At 31.4% G+C, this 17,848-nt stretch overlaps 3 protein-coding genes across 3 annotated transcripts; all 3 read right to left on the bottom strand.

The window, feature by feature from the left end:
• Positions 1 to 4,001: 4,001 nt before the first annotated feature.
• On the bottom strand, positions 4,002 to 8,604 carry LOC143049689 (E3 ubiquitin-protein ligase TRIM45-like). Its single transcript, XM_076223357.1, has one exon. The coding sequence runs from the start codon at positions 7,884 to 7,886 to the stop codon at positions 5,877 to 5,879; it is 2,010 nt and encodes a 669-aa protein (XP_076079472.1). The 5' UTR covers positions 7,887 to 8,604; the 3' UTR covers positions 4,002 to 5,876.
• A 745-nt stretch (positions 8,605 to 9,349) lies between these two features.
• On the bottom strand, positions 9,350 to 11,421 carry LOC143049691 (uncharacterized). Its single transcript, XM_076223360.1, has 3 exons — positions 11,220 to 11,421; positions 10,392 to 10,791; positions 9,350 to 9,752 (listed from the first exon to the last, which is right to left on the bottom strand). The coding sequence occupies exons 1-3, from the start codon at positions 11,266 to 11,268 to the stop codon at positions 9,596 to 9,598; spliced, it is 606 nt and encodes a 201-aa protein (XP_076079475.1). The 5' UTR covers positions 11,269 to 11,421; the 3' UTR covers positions 9,350 to 9,595.
• A 911-nt stretch (positions 11,422 to 12,332) lies between these two features.
• On the bottom strand, positions 12,333 to 17,848 carry LOC143049690 (uncharacterized). The gene is made up of 5 exons (XM_076223359.1): positions 17,779 to 17,848; positions 16,028 to 16,184; positions 15,396 to 15,564; positions 13,612 to 13,800; positions 12,333 to 12,772 (listed from the first exon to the last, which is right to left on the bottom strand). The coding sequence occupies exons 2-5, from the start codon at positions 16,122 to 16,124 to the stop codon at positions 12,469 to 12,471; spliced, it is 759 nt and encodes a 252-aa protein (XP_076079474.1). The 5' UTR covers positions 16,125 to 16,184; positions 17,779 to 17,848; the 3' UTR covers positions 12,333 to 12,468.

The raw sequence follows: 17,848 nt of genomic DNA on the forward strand, positions 1-17,848 counted from the left end.
TTTCAATTGTCCAACCCATTAACAGACTTTATTCCCATAATTTTCACTAAAACGTGGTAATATTCACGTTATATTACAATTATGAAATATTCACCAATGCAAATTTATTTTTTAGACCCAAAGTACTATTTTGTGTCCTTTAAATGATATCTAAAATTGTTTGTTTCGACTTTTATTAAAAAATTCCTATGCGTATAAGCATAAATACTACATACTTGCGCGACGCCTTTTAATTTTACTGAAAACTGCGTAGACTATGAAATGTTTTTACAAGTGGAAAAGGTTCTATGATAGATATCATTTTGTCAGACACTTTTCTTTTTTTGATTTGGTTCTTATAATATGCCAAAAATCTGTATATTTGATACAGTTTAACATTAAATTGTGCGTTTTACTCTTAACAGACGTATAACCAACCCGATTAACAGACCAGTCTCCCATATAGCCGCATACTCAATATAGATTAACCGACCAATCTCTCGGTTAGCCGAGTGTCGGCCGTGATGTAATTATACTTAGTCTAGCAACTCACACAGTCAAAGCTAAAACTGTCATTAGAGATGCACATATGATTGTATTTTTATCTCTAAATTCTGTATATATTTGTATGTATATTCTGCTTTTTATATTTGAAATACATGTTTCAAATACTTTTTTAAAAACAAACCAAGATGTCACTTAATCCATTGCATATATGATCTTTAAATTGTCAGGGGTTAAGAAAATATGAAAAAAGAATTAGACTAAAAGAATGAATAAAACAACAAAAATGCAACATAATATTTTTACAAGAAACACATTTTTCGAACAATTCAATAGATAAAGAATTTACGGGCGATTTATATCATAGTTTTGGAAGCACACAATTAAGAGGTGTTTCGATTTATATTAACCAACAAATTAAATATGAAATCATAGATAAATATGTAGATCAAGACGGAAGAATTGTTTTAATCAACACAGAAATCGATAAAAATATATTTACCTTTGTAAACCTTTATGCCCCAAACACATGTAAAGATAGAAATATATTCTTTAAAAAAGCTTTAAGTGTCATTGAAAAATATAGCCTTGGTATAATTATCATAGGCGGTGATATGAATGAAACGCTTAATATAAAAGATAGAAAAAGTAATAGAAAAGATCAACAAAAAATAAAAAATAAGACAAATGGGCTAAAAACTCTGATAAAAAAAACTAAAAGTTATAGATATATGGAGAGCAATAAATCCAAATAAAACGCAATATACCTGGAAAAGAAAAAATAATGAAGTAGCTAGTAGAATAAATTATTTTCTAGTTAGTCAAGATGTGAGACCAAGAGTACTCAGCACTGATATACGACCTGCTACTATTCAATATACAGATCACTTAGCGATTTCACTTAAAATTAATCATTGTCAAGGGAACAAAGGAAAGGGATATTTCAAATTAAACAACAGTATTCTTAATGACGAATCATACAAAATAAAAATAAATACTTTGATAGATAAATATGAAAAATTAAGAAATAAAAAAAGTCTAGCAATCGTGTGGGATCTCTTTAAAATAGAAGTAAGAGAGAAAACTATAGAACATTGTAAATTAAAAGCTAAGCAGAAAAGGGACGAAATTATAAAACTTGAACAAAAACTTAAACTTTTGAATGAAATTCATGATAACAACCTGGATGGAAAAAATAATAATTTGCCAAATATAATAAATTCAATAAATAAAACAGAATAAACGCTACAAACTCTATATTCAGATAAAATAAAAGGGGCACAAATAAGATCACGAGTTAAATGGATAGAAGAGGGCGAAAAAAATACAAAATATTTCTTGGGATTAGAAAGATCAAGACAAACAAGGAAAAACATTACTGCTATAAGGGACAGTAAAGGAGAAATAACAGAAGATCAAGGCAAAATATTAGAAACGGGGAGAAATTATTGTCAATTTATATAAGTCAACTAACCCTGATTTAAGAGAAATTGAAAATTAAATTGAAAAAACTAAAATAAATTACAAATTAAGTACACAAGAAGGTAATGAAATTGACGGCAACCTGACAATAGAGGAATGTACACAATCTGTTTCTAAAATGAAACTTAATAAAACACCAGATATCGATGGTCTCTCAATTGAATTTTATAGAGCTTTCTGGTCCAACTTACAAAACTTTGCTGTAGATGTTTTTAATAATTGCTATGAAAAAAAAAAAGAATTGACAAATTCTCAGAAACTAGGATTAATTACCCTTATATACAAGAAAAACGACTCTTTAAATTTAGATAATTATAGACCAATTATCTTACTAAATGTAGATACCAAAATTATAGCATACTCTCTTGCACAAAGACTGAAACCAATATTGCATAAAATCATTCATAGTGATCAAAACGGTTATGTAAAAAACAGATATATTGGATTTAATATTAGACAAATCCAAGATATTATAGATTATTCGGAAAAATTCTATGTAGATGGAGCAATTCTATTTTTAGACTTCACAAAGGCATTTGACTCGCTAGAATGGGAATTTATGTATTGTTCTTTAAAGAAATTTGGCTTCCAGGAATCTCTTTTGAGGTGGATAAATACTTTATACACAGATATAAAGGGTTGCATATTAAATAATGGCTGGATTTCAAGACCCTTCAACATTGAGCGCGGAATCCGTCAAGGGTGTCCCGCGAGTTCCATAATTTTCGTAATTGCTGTTGAAATTTTAGCTAGTAGATTAAGACAAACTAAAAGTTTTAAAGGTTTTCAAATTGAACTAGATAATAAAACCCATACCTTAAAATTAATCCAGCTTGCAGACGACACCACTTTATTTTTAAATTCAAAATAAGAAGTGTCATTAACTCTGAATATTATAGAAATTTTTTGGATCACTTTCAGGCCTAAAGCTTAACCGAAATAAAACAGAAGGAATATGGCTCGGCAATTTAAAGTCCTGCAAAGATAAAGTTGAAAACATTAATTTTTCACAAAAATCTATAAAAGTTTTGGGAATATACTTTGGACTTAATAAAAATGAGTGTAAAAAATTAAACTTGCAACGACAATACGAAAAATCTGAAAAAGTATTTAAAGATTGGAATAAAAGAAATTTAACTATGTTAGGTAAGATAACTATTGTTAAATCATTAATCTTACCGAATATTACTTACGTTGCATCTGTAACCGAAATTGATAACGAATACCTAGCAAAATTTAAAAAATTGATATACAGTTTTATATGGAATAATAAATCAGAAAAAGTTAAAAGGGATATAATAAGTAAAAATTACCATGATGGCGGGCTTAAAATGATAAACATAGATAAATATCTAGAAGCGATAAATATTAGTTGGGTAAAAAAACTCATCGATAACGAAGATCTATCACCCAATTGGAAAGTCAATTTTATTTTGATAAATTTGGACAAGAATTCCTTATATTTAAAATGAATTTCAACAATGTTAATTTGGTCTATAAACTGAAAGAAATAATTCCACAATTTTACTTAAGAATAATCATATCATAGATAAATTCAAAATCTGAAAAAGAATCAGATCATCTATCATATAAACAAATTAGACAGCAGCTTATTTGGGGTAATAAAAATATCAAATTAAACGGTAAATGTCTCATTTTCAAAAACTGGATAAACAGTAAAATTCTTTTTTTAAATGACATTATTGATAATAAAGGAAAATTTAATCAAAACATGATCTTAGATAAACTTTCCTGTCATGCTAACTGGTTTTCAGAATATTCTAAATTAATGAAAGCAATACCAAGACAGTGGTTAAAAGAGCTAACTAAAGAAGAATCAATAAAAACAAAAGTTGCCATGGACTCCGAATATAAATTTAAAGATAAAAAAGGAAAAATGGTATCACTTAAAAACATTTCCTCCAAAGACATTTACATCTCCCTCTTAAATAGATATTATGAAAAACCAATAGGTTTTCAAAAATGGGACAACATATTTATCTTGGAAAACAACACAAACAAAAGACAACAAATGCTAAATTATATCTTTTATTATATACAAGATAATAAATTCAAAATGTTAAGATGGAAATTTCTGCACTACATTTTACCAGCCAAACAATTACTTTTCTCTTGGAAAATAACTAAAACTCCGCTATGTAATATTTGTGATGTTATCGAAGATTATGAACACTACTTTTTAACATGCAAATTTCTGAAATCATTTTGGGATCAAATAAAACTATTACTTGATAAACTTAAAATAGGACATCATATCATATCAATTAAATCACTTTTGTACGGATACAAAATAAACGATACAAGTTATTACAGTATTAATGATTTAATAACAATTATTCTTTTTACTGTATACAAAGGATACTATATATCCGAACAAAAAACAAAACAAATTAATATGTTTGAAATTTTTAAAAAAGAATTTCTTCAATATCACGAAATATTGATAAATAAAGAAGGCAAATATGAAAAATTCCATAATCTGGTTGCAGCAAAAATTATATCAATTTCATAAATTAGAATTTACAATACATCATGTTATCATATTTCTATTCCGTTACATACATGTCATTATTACTATATATATATATATATATATATATATTGTGCACTAACAAGTACTAACTTATCAATGAAATGCTATATACTAAGGTTAACGAGGCCAGAACAAGGTACCGGTACTTCATGTATCTCGAACAAATGTAAAATTCAAATAAAACATTATAATTTCAAAAAAAAAAAAAAAAAAAAAAAAAATATATTTTCTGGAAGATTCAGTGTGATTCTTCACAAAATATGAATTATTGTAACCCAAAACAAGACATTTGTATCTACGATTCCCATTTTTATAGAAAAAGCTCTGTTTTATGAGATATCTTTGGTCAGATAGTAAATCTGACCATAGATAGAAACCAAGTTCCTGTGTTAAAGAAATGTCCACGTTGGAGATAAAGGTTCAACCATATCGATCGCGATGAAGTCGATTTTGTTTCGAATATAATACTATAAGGTATAATGCTTGAGCACACACGAAGTAAAAACAAGCCTGCATTTCATTTGTTGACAATTGCCAAATTCATATCATTTTAATTAATTTTCACAGAAATATGCTCAAAATAGTATCTTTTTTTGTAAAATGAAATTACATAGTAATAATATCTTACGTCATCAACATGTAATGTCAGGAGGACAAAAAATCAATCAGATCTGTTGCCAAACTAAACATGAATAAAAAGTTATTCCCATTTTCCCCGAATGACTCATAATTTTGTCTTTAAAACTATTTTCAAATCTATAATAGAATAACATAATGACATATAATAGAACAATAACATAACGGCGAGATATTTAAATATTACATATTCACGTCATATGTACCAAAGAACCACAAAAGGTCACACGTACAAAACACAAGAGAGAGGTTTAGCTAGTCAAAAAACAGGTTTAAAACACCATGTTTTGGATAAGAAAATGACTGTACCAAGTCAGGAATATGACTATTGTTATCCAATTGTTTGATGTGTTTGAGCTTTTGATTTGCCATTTGATTAGGCACTTTCTGTTTTGAATTTTCCTAGGAGTTCAGTATTTTTGTGAGTTAATTCAATTATATATTCAATTGTAGCACATAATACGCATTTATATCTATCGATTTATTTTAAATTTCATTCATTCCAGTCGATTAAGAGTTTGACATGTTGTAAACCCACTTTTATACTGTAGAAGAGTGTATGCTACCATTTTGATATGTTTTTTTTTGTGTCGTTCGATTGCCTACTCATTGACGTTCCACCCTATATATACTTTTTATTAATATTTCTATTAATTCTACATTTTATTACATTTAACATTTTCAAAAAGGAGAAATTCATATAGTGGTTTATTAATTAGAGTTATTCAATTTCACACACTAAAACTGGACCTGCCGATGCATTAAACGTTAAAAGGAGCTGGTTAGTATTTCTTTTGAAGCGCATCACCCACGGATACTTAGTAATAGTGCTGTCGATATCTGATAAAGGAATGATGCGGATGAGTTTTCCAGTAGGAGTCAGCTGATGGATGTTGCTTGATGAGTATCCTACAACGTATATGTTCCCGACTTCGTCATTTTCCTGATTATATGAATAGGATAATTTACTATTGTTGTACTGAAAACCCTTCCCATCAGCTGATTCAAACTTAATAGAATTGGTGTTATTCATATAAACGTATTCATTTGTCTTGTAACAAGTAACAAATCGTGTGTCTGCACCTGTTGCTAACTCTTTTATTTTAGCACCCGTTTCAGCGTTCAGCCAATAAATGGTATTACTGTAAGCAGTTATGTACTCATTGTCTACCAAACACAATCCAAACGTTGGAACCTTGGTATCTAATGTCTTTGTTAATGTTAACGGCTTTATATTAATTATAAAAATCTTCTGTGCATCAGACGACACGGCTACAGTTCGATCATTCACCTTAGTGATATCTGTCGGGTGGTTTGGAATGTTCAATACTTCCGTTTGCTTCCCGTTGTTGTCGTGGTAAACGATCCTGTCCTTATCATAGTCGGTTATAATGATATCATCGTTGAAGAATATTCCACTGATGAAATTACCTTTAATATCGATTGTAAACATCACTTTTATCTTTCCAGTATGATAGTTTACAGTCTTTAATCCAGGAAATGACGGCTTTTGTTCTTTAAACTGAAGGCGACCGAAACAAGCAGTGTCCGCAATAACATCCGTAGCTTCAAACTTTATATGAATGTCCTTAATACCTTGTATAGCTTTAGACAAATCATGTTCAATCTGTGGCAGTTTGCTCGAAATCTCCTCCATTTTGACCAAGCATTGTATATCAGACCCGTGTGATAGACAAGCCCCAAAAACATTTTTCCACTGATTAAAGGTACTCTTCAATGATAATAATTCAGCAGACTCTTCGCTTAATCTTAGCACGTTATTTTTTCTTGTACTATTTACTTCTTCTCTTATCCTTTTCTCGAGGTCATTTAGTTTTTTGTTTAACTTTTCACGAACATCCCCAATTTCTACTAACACAGCATCTATTTCTGCTTCGAAATTTGTCGTATTTTGTTTACGGGTGTTAATAACTGCTTCTAATTTGTCAACTGTTTCTTTTAACTTTTTCATAAGTTCCTTTGCTTTTGTAGATTCCTTAACACCGGCTACAGCTTTATCTAAAGTAACGACGTGCTCGCATTTTCTATGGTTTACAGTAGCACAAACGGTACAACACGGCTTGGAGTGATCCTTGCAGTATATTTCTATTGTCTTGTCTGGATGTTCATCGCAAGCAACAGAAGCAAAAATAGATGAAGCATTTATTTCCGCATTTATATCTGTAATGGCTACTAAGTTGTGGTTCCGTGTAATTTTAAATCGTTTATGACTGACTTCACAGGGACCGCAATACGCTTCATCGCAAACAGTGCACCATGATATTGCTTTTTGTGAGACGTTATCGTTGCTACAAGCATCGCAAAGTTTCTCTGCTTTCTGCATAGCTCTTCTGTCAATCATTGAATTGACAAAATGATTCCCAGGCAAGTTTCTTGCCCACGTGTCTGGTTTTTCCGCACTGTTCCCACAACACACAAGGCGACGACATACAGGGCATTTGAATCCCTCTGGTTTTTCTTCCTTCGCTGTAGACACAATATACGTATTTATACAGGTTTCACAGAATGTATGTAGACACGGTAAATACTTAGGCTGTTTAAATGTTTCAAGACAAATAGTACATGTCAGTAAATCAGCAAAATCTTCTTTGATAGATCCTTCCTTTGCATCTGCTGAAGTCGCCATTTTGTACTTATTGTTGAACTTCCTTGTTTCAATATCAATAAAAAGATAAAAATAGACTACCTGTTCATATGTTATAACTATCATTTACATTGTTTACCTATTCTTAAGCTTTAAACTAGTTTGATTTGGAAGTTATCATGTTTAATATTGTTGTAATAATTATTTGTTTAACGTTATGAATTCTTAAAATATTTAAACAGCTCAACATTTTTGCTCAAAGATGAATTATGAATAATTCTAATCTAGTCTACATGTTGTTATGCATTTTTTTTTTATCAACGAGTGGTAAAATACTAAATTGTGTTGTATACGTATACACAAAATTCCAAACGGACAATCAACGGTTAAAAGTAAGAACTTCAAATTCTGACTATATTTTCACAACCGATTAAAGTAATGTATTGTATATTAATAAATCTATTAATACAGAAAAATTAATTAAAAAATTCGAAGCAATCAGCGTTTGCTGTCCCATGTTTGCGTAGCGGGTTATTTTAAAGTGTGCACTTTTGAATAGACAAAAATATTACAGTCATCCATTATGATTTTTTTTAATTCTAAATTCCATTTTAAACCGGGATAAATCATAAAAAACGTTAGTGAGGTCACGGGAAAATAACAAAATTATGTCTATGAGCTGATAGACAAAACACTGTCAGCTAATCAGAAAAAGTGTGACATCCAAAATTATAAATTATAATGGTGTACTTCTACAACTTGTGACTTGGATGGAGAATTGTCTTATTGACACTCCAACCACGTCTTCTTGTATCTATTTAATAACAACTGCCTTGGATATTTTCACCATAAAATTGAGAAAGGAAATGGTGAATATGTCGGGTTTTCTTCTAAATCAAAACTTTTTATAAGCAAAAAATAAATCCTTTGCAAGTAGTTTCTTTAAACTTAAAATCATATAAACTAAATAGGTGATTATCTTTACTTTTACATACATATGGAAGATCAAAATCAAATAACTGTAATATAAGGCAAGATAATGTAAGACCACATAGTAAACACATTTTCAAATGTTATTAAAATTAACTAAGTCATCTGAATGGATTTCTTTTACAAGGGTGTTAATTCGTAGTAGCATTTTTGAAATTATTAATACGAGAGAGCATGATGAAATGTACGAATGCCGAAGAATATTTCATTTTTTAAACATCCATGACATTAAAAATTGATAGTTCTAAAGTCAGAAATTTTTCTATCGCATGTCTATTAGATACATTAGCAAAAATTATATTATATCACTTGTAGATATTCTATTAAAGTAATTATTTCCGCTGTTTGATTGTGTATTCACTATTGTCAATGTATAATAAGGCGGTGTTCAGTAAACGTCAATAGGCTAATATATATATAGAGAGAGTGTAAGTTTACTATCAAATAGACAGCCAAAGATAACGTGCGATATCCAATCTATCTAGTGTAGGGGAATAAAAGTTTAACCCTTGCTGCATAGACTTTTAAATTGGAAAAGGTATAACATGTTTTGGGTTAAGACTAACAGAGACCTGCTATAAAGCTTAGCCACCAACGACGAGGTTGTACTTAAATATAATTATCTAAGTTAAAAAGGTTCATATAATATAAAAAGATGTGGTATGATTTGCATTAAGACAATTTTCCATAATAGACCAAATTACACATATAATTATTAACTGTAGGTCACACGCAGCCTTTATCCATATATCTGACGGGATTATCAATGTTAAAAAGGTTCATTCATATAACTGAAAGGAGACTTCGTTATAATATCAGTTCATTGATAACATGACTCGCAATGATTATGAGCCTGCTCCATTTAGACTAACGTAGCACGGCACAGACAAACTATCAGGAGTTGCTATGGTAAGGATGGCAGACACGGTTGCAGCCAAGCCGCCAATGATACCGATACAGATGATTTCGATGTTCAAAACCTTTTGCCAAAGAGGAATCAATCTGAAAAAAAGCATGTACGTTGAAGTTTGTTAATCAAGATTGAAACTGTCAATACTCTTGAGAAAAATATCAATTCTAATTAACTGTTGTATAAAAAATCTAACAACTTATTTTAATTTCCTTTGGAAATAGAAATAAAGATAATGTTTTTATCGATAGTTTTAGACAGCTATAATAAAATGACAACTTTGTTTCGGACCTTACAAAATAAAATATGTCGCTTTAGTTAAGGAATATCTTTTGTTCTAAACTCGGACGCTTTAGTTTAGAAATGTCTTTGGTTTTTGGTGTCACTGTGATACAAGTACCACTGTACTCGCATGCAAAAAAGTTCTTTTTGTACTATAAAACAATCTTTTACTCACATCAATATCTTTATAAAATGATTTTTAATATATCATATTTTAGTGTCAGACAGTTGCTCATGTCAAAATATTAATAAAAAGATCGCAAACTGCAAGGTTATTTATATTGAAGTGTTTGCAGTTTACGCTTACATCAGTAAACTTACTTTTTATTAGAAAATTATTATTAAGTCGTCAGATTTTTAATGTCATAGTAAGATGCAAAAATGTCCATACTTAGAAGGTAATCATTTAATCTGGATTTACGATTAATTTTAGTTTCAAGATAACTTACATAAGTTCTGAGCTTGGTTGCAGGTCAAACTTCGCTTGAACATTTTGCTTGCTTGAACTTGCTAACAAATCATTTTCAGCTTTTTTTCCCTCATCACTAGCAGTTATTGGACGGTTTTTCAAAAGGGGCGTTTCATCATTTACTATTTCCACTGTATCGTCACCGTCATTCTGAGCACTAAACTCAACTCTGTGACTTGATGATGATGGATCAACAGTTTTGTTACCACTACTTTTGCAGAGCTTCATATAGAATAAGCAAGGGGATACATAGGAGAGTAAAGTTGTTGTTGAACCGCCAACCAAAGATAAAATAGAACCAAAATGAGGAACACTTTCAGCTATGAATAGGACAACGAGTACGATCAGTGGTCTAACGATACATCTCTTCCAAGTAAAAGCTGAAAGAAACATATATTTTACATTAATTATTTATCGTTACTTGAAATCATTCGAGCACCATTAACACTAGTCAATGGTTTTTTTCCCCTAATATTTATCAGATCCCTGGAATAATTTATTGCACGTCGGAGTCGTCTACAATAGACCCATTAGTGACACTCGAATAGAAAGGTTAAAAAGACCAAATTAAACATTTATTCAATTGATCTATTCGGTATATCCTTACATCATCTGAAAAAAATAAGGTAAACAATCGGTATTTATATCACCATTCTGACAAAAAATGCTAAAGTATTATAGAATCTTAATAAATCTCAGTTCGACAAAATAAAAACGCCGTTGCTTTATACGTTTCTGGTTGGTTTGTGCTGAAGTTGCAAAAATGTTACAATGAGTTGATTAATCAACCATCAGTCATTTTTCTTACCTTTAGGAACACCTATCTTAGCCTCAAACTGCTGACACACTTGATTCATATATATGATAAATCCCTAGAGAAGATGCAATGTGACCAATATCTCTACTACATACGCGAGAGGACCGGCAGATATACTTTTGATTATGTTGACATCTACATAAACTCCCATAAACAAAGTATCCAGACATTGCAGTTGGTATGTACATAATGAGAACAACTAAAATATTCAAGACAGATGTAACTATAATGCAATCATCTGACCTATACATTTACATATCTTGTTCTTATGTTGTGCTGTCACACCACTGTCGGAGGTAAGGGGAGTGTTCATGGGTCCGCCAACATTTTAACCCCGCTACACACGTGCCTGACACTATTCAGACTACTATAACTCAGTAATTGTCGTTTCGTGCAGTATTTAATGTTGTTTTTTTTTTCGTTTATTGTTTAATAATTTAATTTTGGATGTAACGCGTCTTCTGATTGGCTGTCGTTATTTTGTTATAAGCCCATAGACATAATTTAGTCATGTGACCGTGACGTCATCGACGTTTTTTCATGATTTTCTACGGTTTAAAATGGAATTTAGAATTAAATTATAAGAAATTACTGTAATATTTTTTCTGTCTATTCGAAATAACATAAAAAATTCGGTGCACACTGTTAAATAACCCGCTACGCGCATTATTCAGTGTGCACCAAATGTTTTATGTTATTTCTTCATAGACAGAAAAAATATTACAGTAATTTCTTATAATTTAATTTCCCTTTCACGAATTTGACCTACCGAATTAGACTATTTACCGGATTAGTTATAACATGAGCATCACGACGGGTGCCACATGTGGAGTAGGATCTGCTTACCCTTCCGGAGCACATGAGATCACCTCTAGTTTTTGGTAGGGTTAGTGTTGCTTATTCTTTAGTTTTCTGTGTTGTGTCATGTGTACTATTGTTTGTCTGTTTGTCTTTTTCATTTTTAGCCATGGCGTTGTCAGTTTATTTTCGATTTGTGAATTTGACTGCCCCCCCCCCCCCCCCCCCCATGGTATCTTTCGTCCCTCTTTTATAACTAATTGATATGAGCTTTGATAAATGAGGTGTCCTGTAGTATCTTAAATCCATAGAATTTGGACCTTGTTCTTATTTGAAATCATAGCAAATCTATATTATCAAAATTGCTGCTTATGTGTTGCTTTTTTCCATTTTGCCAGTTGCTGCAAAACTTTAGAGGTCACTCTTCAGAAACTTGCGGTTTTTAAAAACAGTGACTGATATAGTTCTGAATTTCACATATATTTTTTTTTGTATTCATACTTCCATATCCAAGTAAGGCTGCGATTTTGAAATCTTCCTTTTTCTCCATATCTGTTATAATTGTTGGAAATACGGAATGGCCGCTGACAGCAAAAACCATTGTTCCAAAGGCAGAGGAAAACTTTTGTATTCCAACATCTGAATGAACAGTTGTACCTTTACTATGAGAGTTGTCTTTTAATGCCTGTATAACAATGAATATACAAGCTATGGCTGTCGAAAATGTTGCTCCGACTCCAATCGGCCTAAAAAGAAGTTTTTATCAAAGTAAACGAAAATTCCCTTGTCAACATGTTTTTGTAAACGACGATTGGCTTAGTTGCACAGCGCTAGTTCAATAGTTATCAAAGGTACCAGCATTATAATTTAGTACGCCAGACGCGCGTTTCGTCTACATAAGACTCATAAGAGACGCTCATATCAAAATATCAACATAAATATTTAAAAAATGAATGCATAAACAATGTGTTTCTATATTCATTCAATATACAAAGAAGGGGATACGAGACGTGCATCCAGTGGTTAGCAACTCAACCACACACGAAATAAGATGATCATGTTAAAATGAATTAAAAATTATATGCAAGTCAACTGTTGATGGAATGTTATTTAAGGAATGACTGTAATATTTTTTTCTGTCTATGAAGAAATAACATAAAAAATGTGGTACACACTGAATAACCCGCGTAGCAGGTTATCTTAAGGTGTGCACTACATTTTTTTTTATGTTATTTCGAATAGACAGAAAAAAAATATTACAGTAATTTCTTATAATTAAATTCTAAATTCCATTTTAAACCGGAGGAAATCATAAAAAAAAACGTTGATGACGGCACGGTCACATGACTAAATTATATATGTCTATGAGCGTATAAACAAAACAACGTCAGCCAATCAGAAGACGCGTTACATTCAAAATTAAATTATTTCTGTATGAAAACGCAATCCTTATTATCATCTGAAGGGTCTTTTTTTTCATTTTTTTTTGTTCTTTCCGATCGGGAGAGGCCAACATAAAATGAAATTATCGTATGCCACCCCTTCACTTTCTTTTTATATACCTGCAACAGTTATATTTACTTACCAGAAGTCTTTTGGTGTACCAAGGCAAATGATTGGAACAAGAATGAACGTCAGTATCATCAACCAATAACAAAACGATATATCCTTGGTGACGTCAGTTAGTAAAGTCTCAATGTTACCCGCCGCTAATACCATGTAAACAACAGAACTTCCAAAGTTGTACATGTTCATCGTTAACGTAACTAAATGTCTGAAAGGCAATTATATAATATTGATAGCTCAATGTCAATGTCTAAAAAAATATAAACTTTATAGTATGATGCTGAGAAACAGATTTTTTGTTTGTGCATAACTTAAATTCCACCGAAAAAATCCATAGATGGATAAATGCTTGATCTTTCAAAAGCATTTATTTGCATCTCTGTCCCCGGCGATAGTTTTTTTTTTTTTTGGGGGGGGGGGGATCCCCAAAATGCACACTAGTAGCATCGAAAAGAGAAAGTCGAGTGCACCTTTTTATGTTCGGGCGTGTTTGAGTTGACTGTTATGTCTTGTAAATATTTGATACATCATCTCGCTTCAGATTATATTAAATTAATTCAATATATTTAAACTACAGCTTATTTTGATATCATCAAAAGTTCTCAGACACTAATAGATAAAACATATGGGTCAAGTGGAATACCTTTCTAATGATTCATAACATCAGAGTATGTGTGTTCTAATAGCAAATTCTTACTAAAAGTACTTGACAACAAACTTTACAACTGGATCTGAAAAAAAATGCATAACTTCAAAAAGCTTCATTTTGTTGTGAATGCTATCTAGGATTATAAGTCGTCAACCTCTGAAAATGTTTAGTCTGCCCTTATACGAAATTTTTATTCGAATTTTTGAACTTTCAAAATTTTTTCATGACGACAGATCAGACAATAGTTATATATATGTTGACTGAATGCAGAAAAGTACATTAAATGATGCTCAATAGCTAGTAGATACATTTGTCTTTTGAAATACAACTGGCATATAAGGATCTTAATGGTGCTATGTGGATTAATTTATTGGTTTCGAAGAGCTAAATTGGCATCGCGTCATTCCGACAATGGCTTCCATTTTTACGATTGTAAAAATTGACTGACATAATGGGGGATAATTCTGACGAAGAAGAATCCTTACTGTAGTAACTGTACTTTAATTAAAATTATAAAAACTGTTCATTTTAAATGTAACCTTTCTCTTTGATAACATCGAATAAATGTGGATTAAGTTCATTATTACATAGTTCTACTTGATATTTCATCTCATTTTATCTCGTTTTATTGTGAATTTTAATGATCGACGTCTGAGCTACAAAAAGAGATACATTATCCTAGTGATCAAAGAGAGATAACTTATGTGGATAATTTTAATTCATTTAAGAATTGAATGCTCTTTTTTGTAAATTTATTGGGGTGTAAAAGCGTTGACCGAAGTACATTTTGTTCCGCGCTTCATACTAAAAATGTGCGCACGGTCAACGCTTTTACAACCCTATAAAGTTACAAAAAAAGCATTCAATACTTATTGTTACATTTTTACCTATAGGATCATGAAAACACGCCTTTTATCAAGTTTTTATTTCACTTACCTGTGCACTTTATTGTGGGACCTCGTGTCATCATGAATGAAAAGTTGCATTGTGTAATGCAATTGATTAAGGAATATCACGAGATTGCTAGATAGCCAATCAGATAACGTATTATAATGAAACATACATCTTATGTAATTATATCGTTTTAAGCAAGACTATATCCATTAATAGTTGGTTTTATTTTTTAAAATCTCTCGTGATTTACACAGGTATACCTGCCAGTTTTGCCATACGTTTTCTCGCCCATGATTGGATAAGGATCTGGAACATGTGATTGATATTCGGGATATCTCTTCTGTATTATTACCCAGCAATTTCCTATCAATGCGGCAGTGTATGTAGACAGCAATGTGAAAACAACTATCAAAACAAACCCAATCCATCCTGAAAATATGTTTAAAGTAGATATGCTTATTAAAATAGAGATGTTTTGTCCGCGCTCATATTAATAATCTGGCTACACTCCCTTCTACTTTCTGTGCTAGTGATTATTTAATTATACTACATGTAATAAGCCAATGGAATTTCTGCTTTCAAATTTTTGACAGTGCGTATCAATATGACAAAAGCCGATGACCCCGAAATGTCTGTATACAATAAATAAAAAAGCAGCATTTTCAGATCATTGTAAGAGTAGCCTGGACACATGGACAGGATCCGAATGTCAAGAGAGAGAGAGAGAGAGAGAGAGAGAGAGAGAGAGAGAGAGTTTTATTTCAATTATTTTAATTATATTGTTATATCTGGCTTTACACATGTTTCAGGATAATGAGATATTTTCACAGTTAGAAAATATAGGATCACTCGGTTTTTTATAAATGAAAGTGCAGATGCATGATTACTGTACCTGTATCTTCCACAGCCCTTGGCAAAGCCAATACCCCTCCGCCTGCTATATCCCCAATAATAAATACTGCTGTTGTCCATATAGTCAAACCATGCATTTCTATGACTTATTGTGAGGAATTTAGAGAAGATTACCAATTACTGTTAATAGGACAACACTAAAAATAAACCATAATTAAAATGTTAATACGTAACCAAATTTAAACCAGGCTCTATAGTACGTAATCTGTTGTCCGAACATTATTTTTCATTCATGAATTTTGATATATATATATGGTCCGAGACCTGTCGTCCCTAGTGTTGACAGTGGGTTACTTGCCATTAATTTTTATACCCCTTCCGAATTGATTTCTTTATGTTTAATGCCTCAAATTGCAAGTAGGGTGGGGGGGGGGGGAAATTACACTGTAAAAAAATTTGGGTCCAGAATTTTAAAGGAAAGTAGTGATTAGGTCCAGCTTAAAAAGGTTAAAAATTAGCACTTCGGAAGCTGTCAAAAGATTTCAAGACGCCCTAAACATAAAATTGTTAGAGCCGATGAAGTTTTCTATAATTTTGATATAATTTGTACCAAAAGTAGTACAACACACTGTAAAAATTTCTTTGAGAAAGCGCAGGTGGGATTTTTTTTATTTTCATTTATGTTCTAAAAGAAATGCACTACGAAATAGTTTTGGTCTCAGACCATATATATGTTCCGGACCATATGAGTATTTGGACCATACGCGTATGGTCATGACCATATGCGTATACTCATATGGTCCGATCATACGCGTATGGTCCGACCGTACGCGTATGGTCGGACCATACGAGTATAATACTCGTTTGGTTATCAACGGACCGGACCATATGAGTATTTGGACCATATAGGTATATTCTTTTTTAAATTACATTATAAAAGCTTCTATAATACAAAAACTTTATCTAAAAACAATGATGGTAAAATGAACAATGTATTATTTCTATATTTCAAATACTACGTAAAAATTAAATATTGATGCCATACCTTTTTTTTTCATCGCGATCGCTTATTACATTTTTACATGTAGGCTTGGGGTGACATTTACTTTCACATGGAATCATAAATAGCTGCGTACAGTGATTCCGAGGTCTTGGGCCATTCCGCTATTTCTACGGTGTTTTTAAAAAGCTCTAGATCTCAAATATCGTAACAAGATTGCAAAACACCATATTCACAAGACAACTTAAATAAATTATGTTACTTTCCAGTAGCTTCTTGTGCAACAGTACATTAAAAAAAATTTGGAATTTATTTTTTTAAGTCGACATATTGCCATTCGATCGTAATACCAAATCGGCAATGACCATCGGTTTAAAATATGCTTATTATAGTTTTGACAAATAAGCAAAATTAACTTTGTGAAACTTCTAATTTTTATTTAGCTAATCTTTTTATCATAATATAATAATAAAATTACCTATATGGTGACCTCTTTTTAATGAACGGCCATACCATATGAAGAGTTTAGAAGAATTAAAAGTAAACTGTAACAGAGTGTTAATTACCCCGACCATATGAGTATATACCCACATGGTCATGGCCATACGCGTATGGTCCAAATACTCATATGGTCCGGAACAAATTAGGAGTAGCTTTTGATATGAAGTAATAACCTATGGTTGGAGTTTTATTTTTTGCCAAATGAATGTATTATCCTGGGATTATAGGTAAACAATGTCATTAGAGAGAGAACATGGTACATAAAAAAAGACGCCGTGCAATATACATACCGGTTCAACTTATCCAAGGAAAAAATACTCGGTCCCTTTGACTTTTTCCCCAAAGTGCGTGATGTGGTTT

The sequence above is a fragment of the Mytilus galloprovincialis genome, chromosome 10, assembly GCF_965363235.1.
Source record: "Mytilus galloprovincialis chromosome 10, xbMytGall1.hap1.1, whole genome shotgun sequence".
Lineage (NCBI taxonomy): Eukaryota > Metazoa > Mollusca > Bivalvia > Mytilida > Mytilidae > Mytilus > Mytilus galloprovincialis.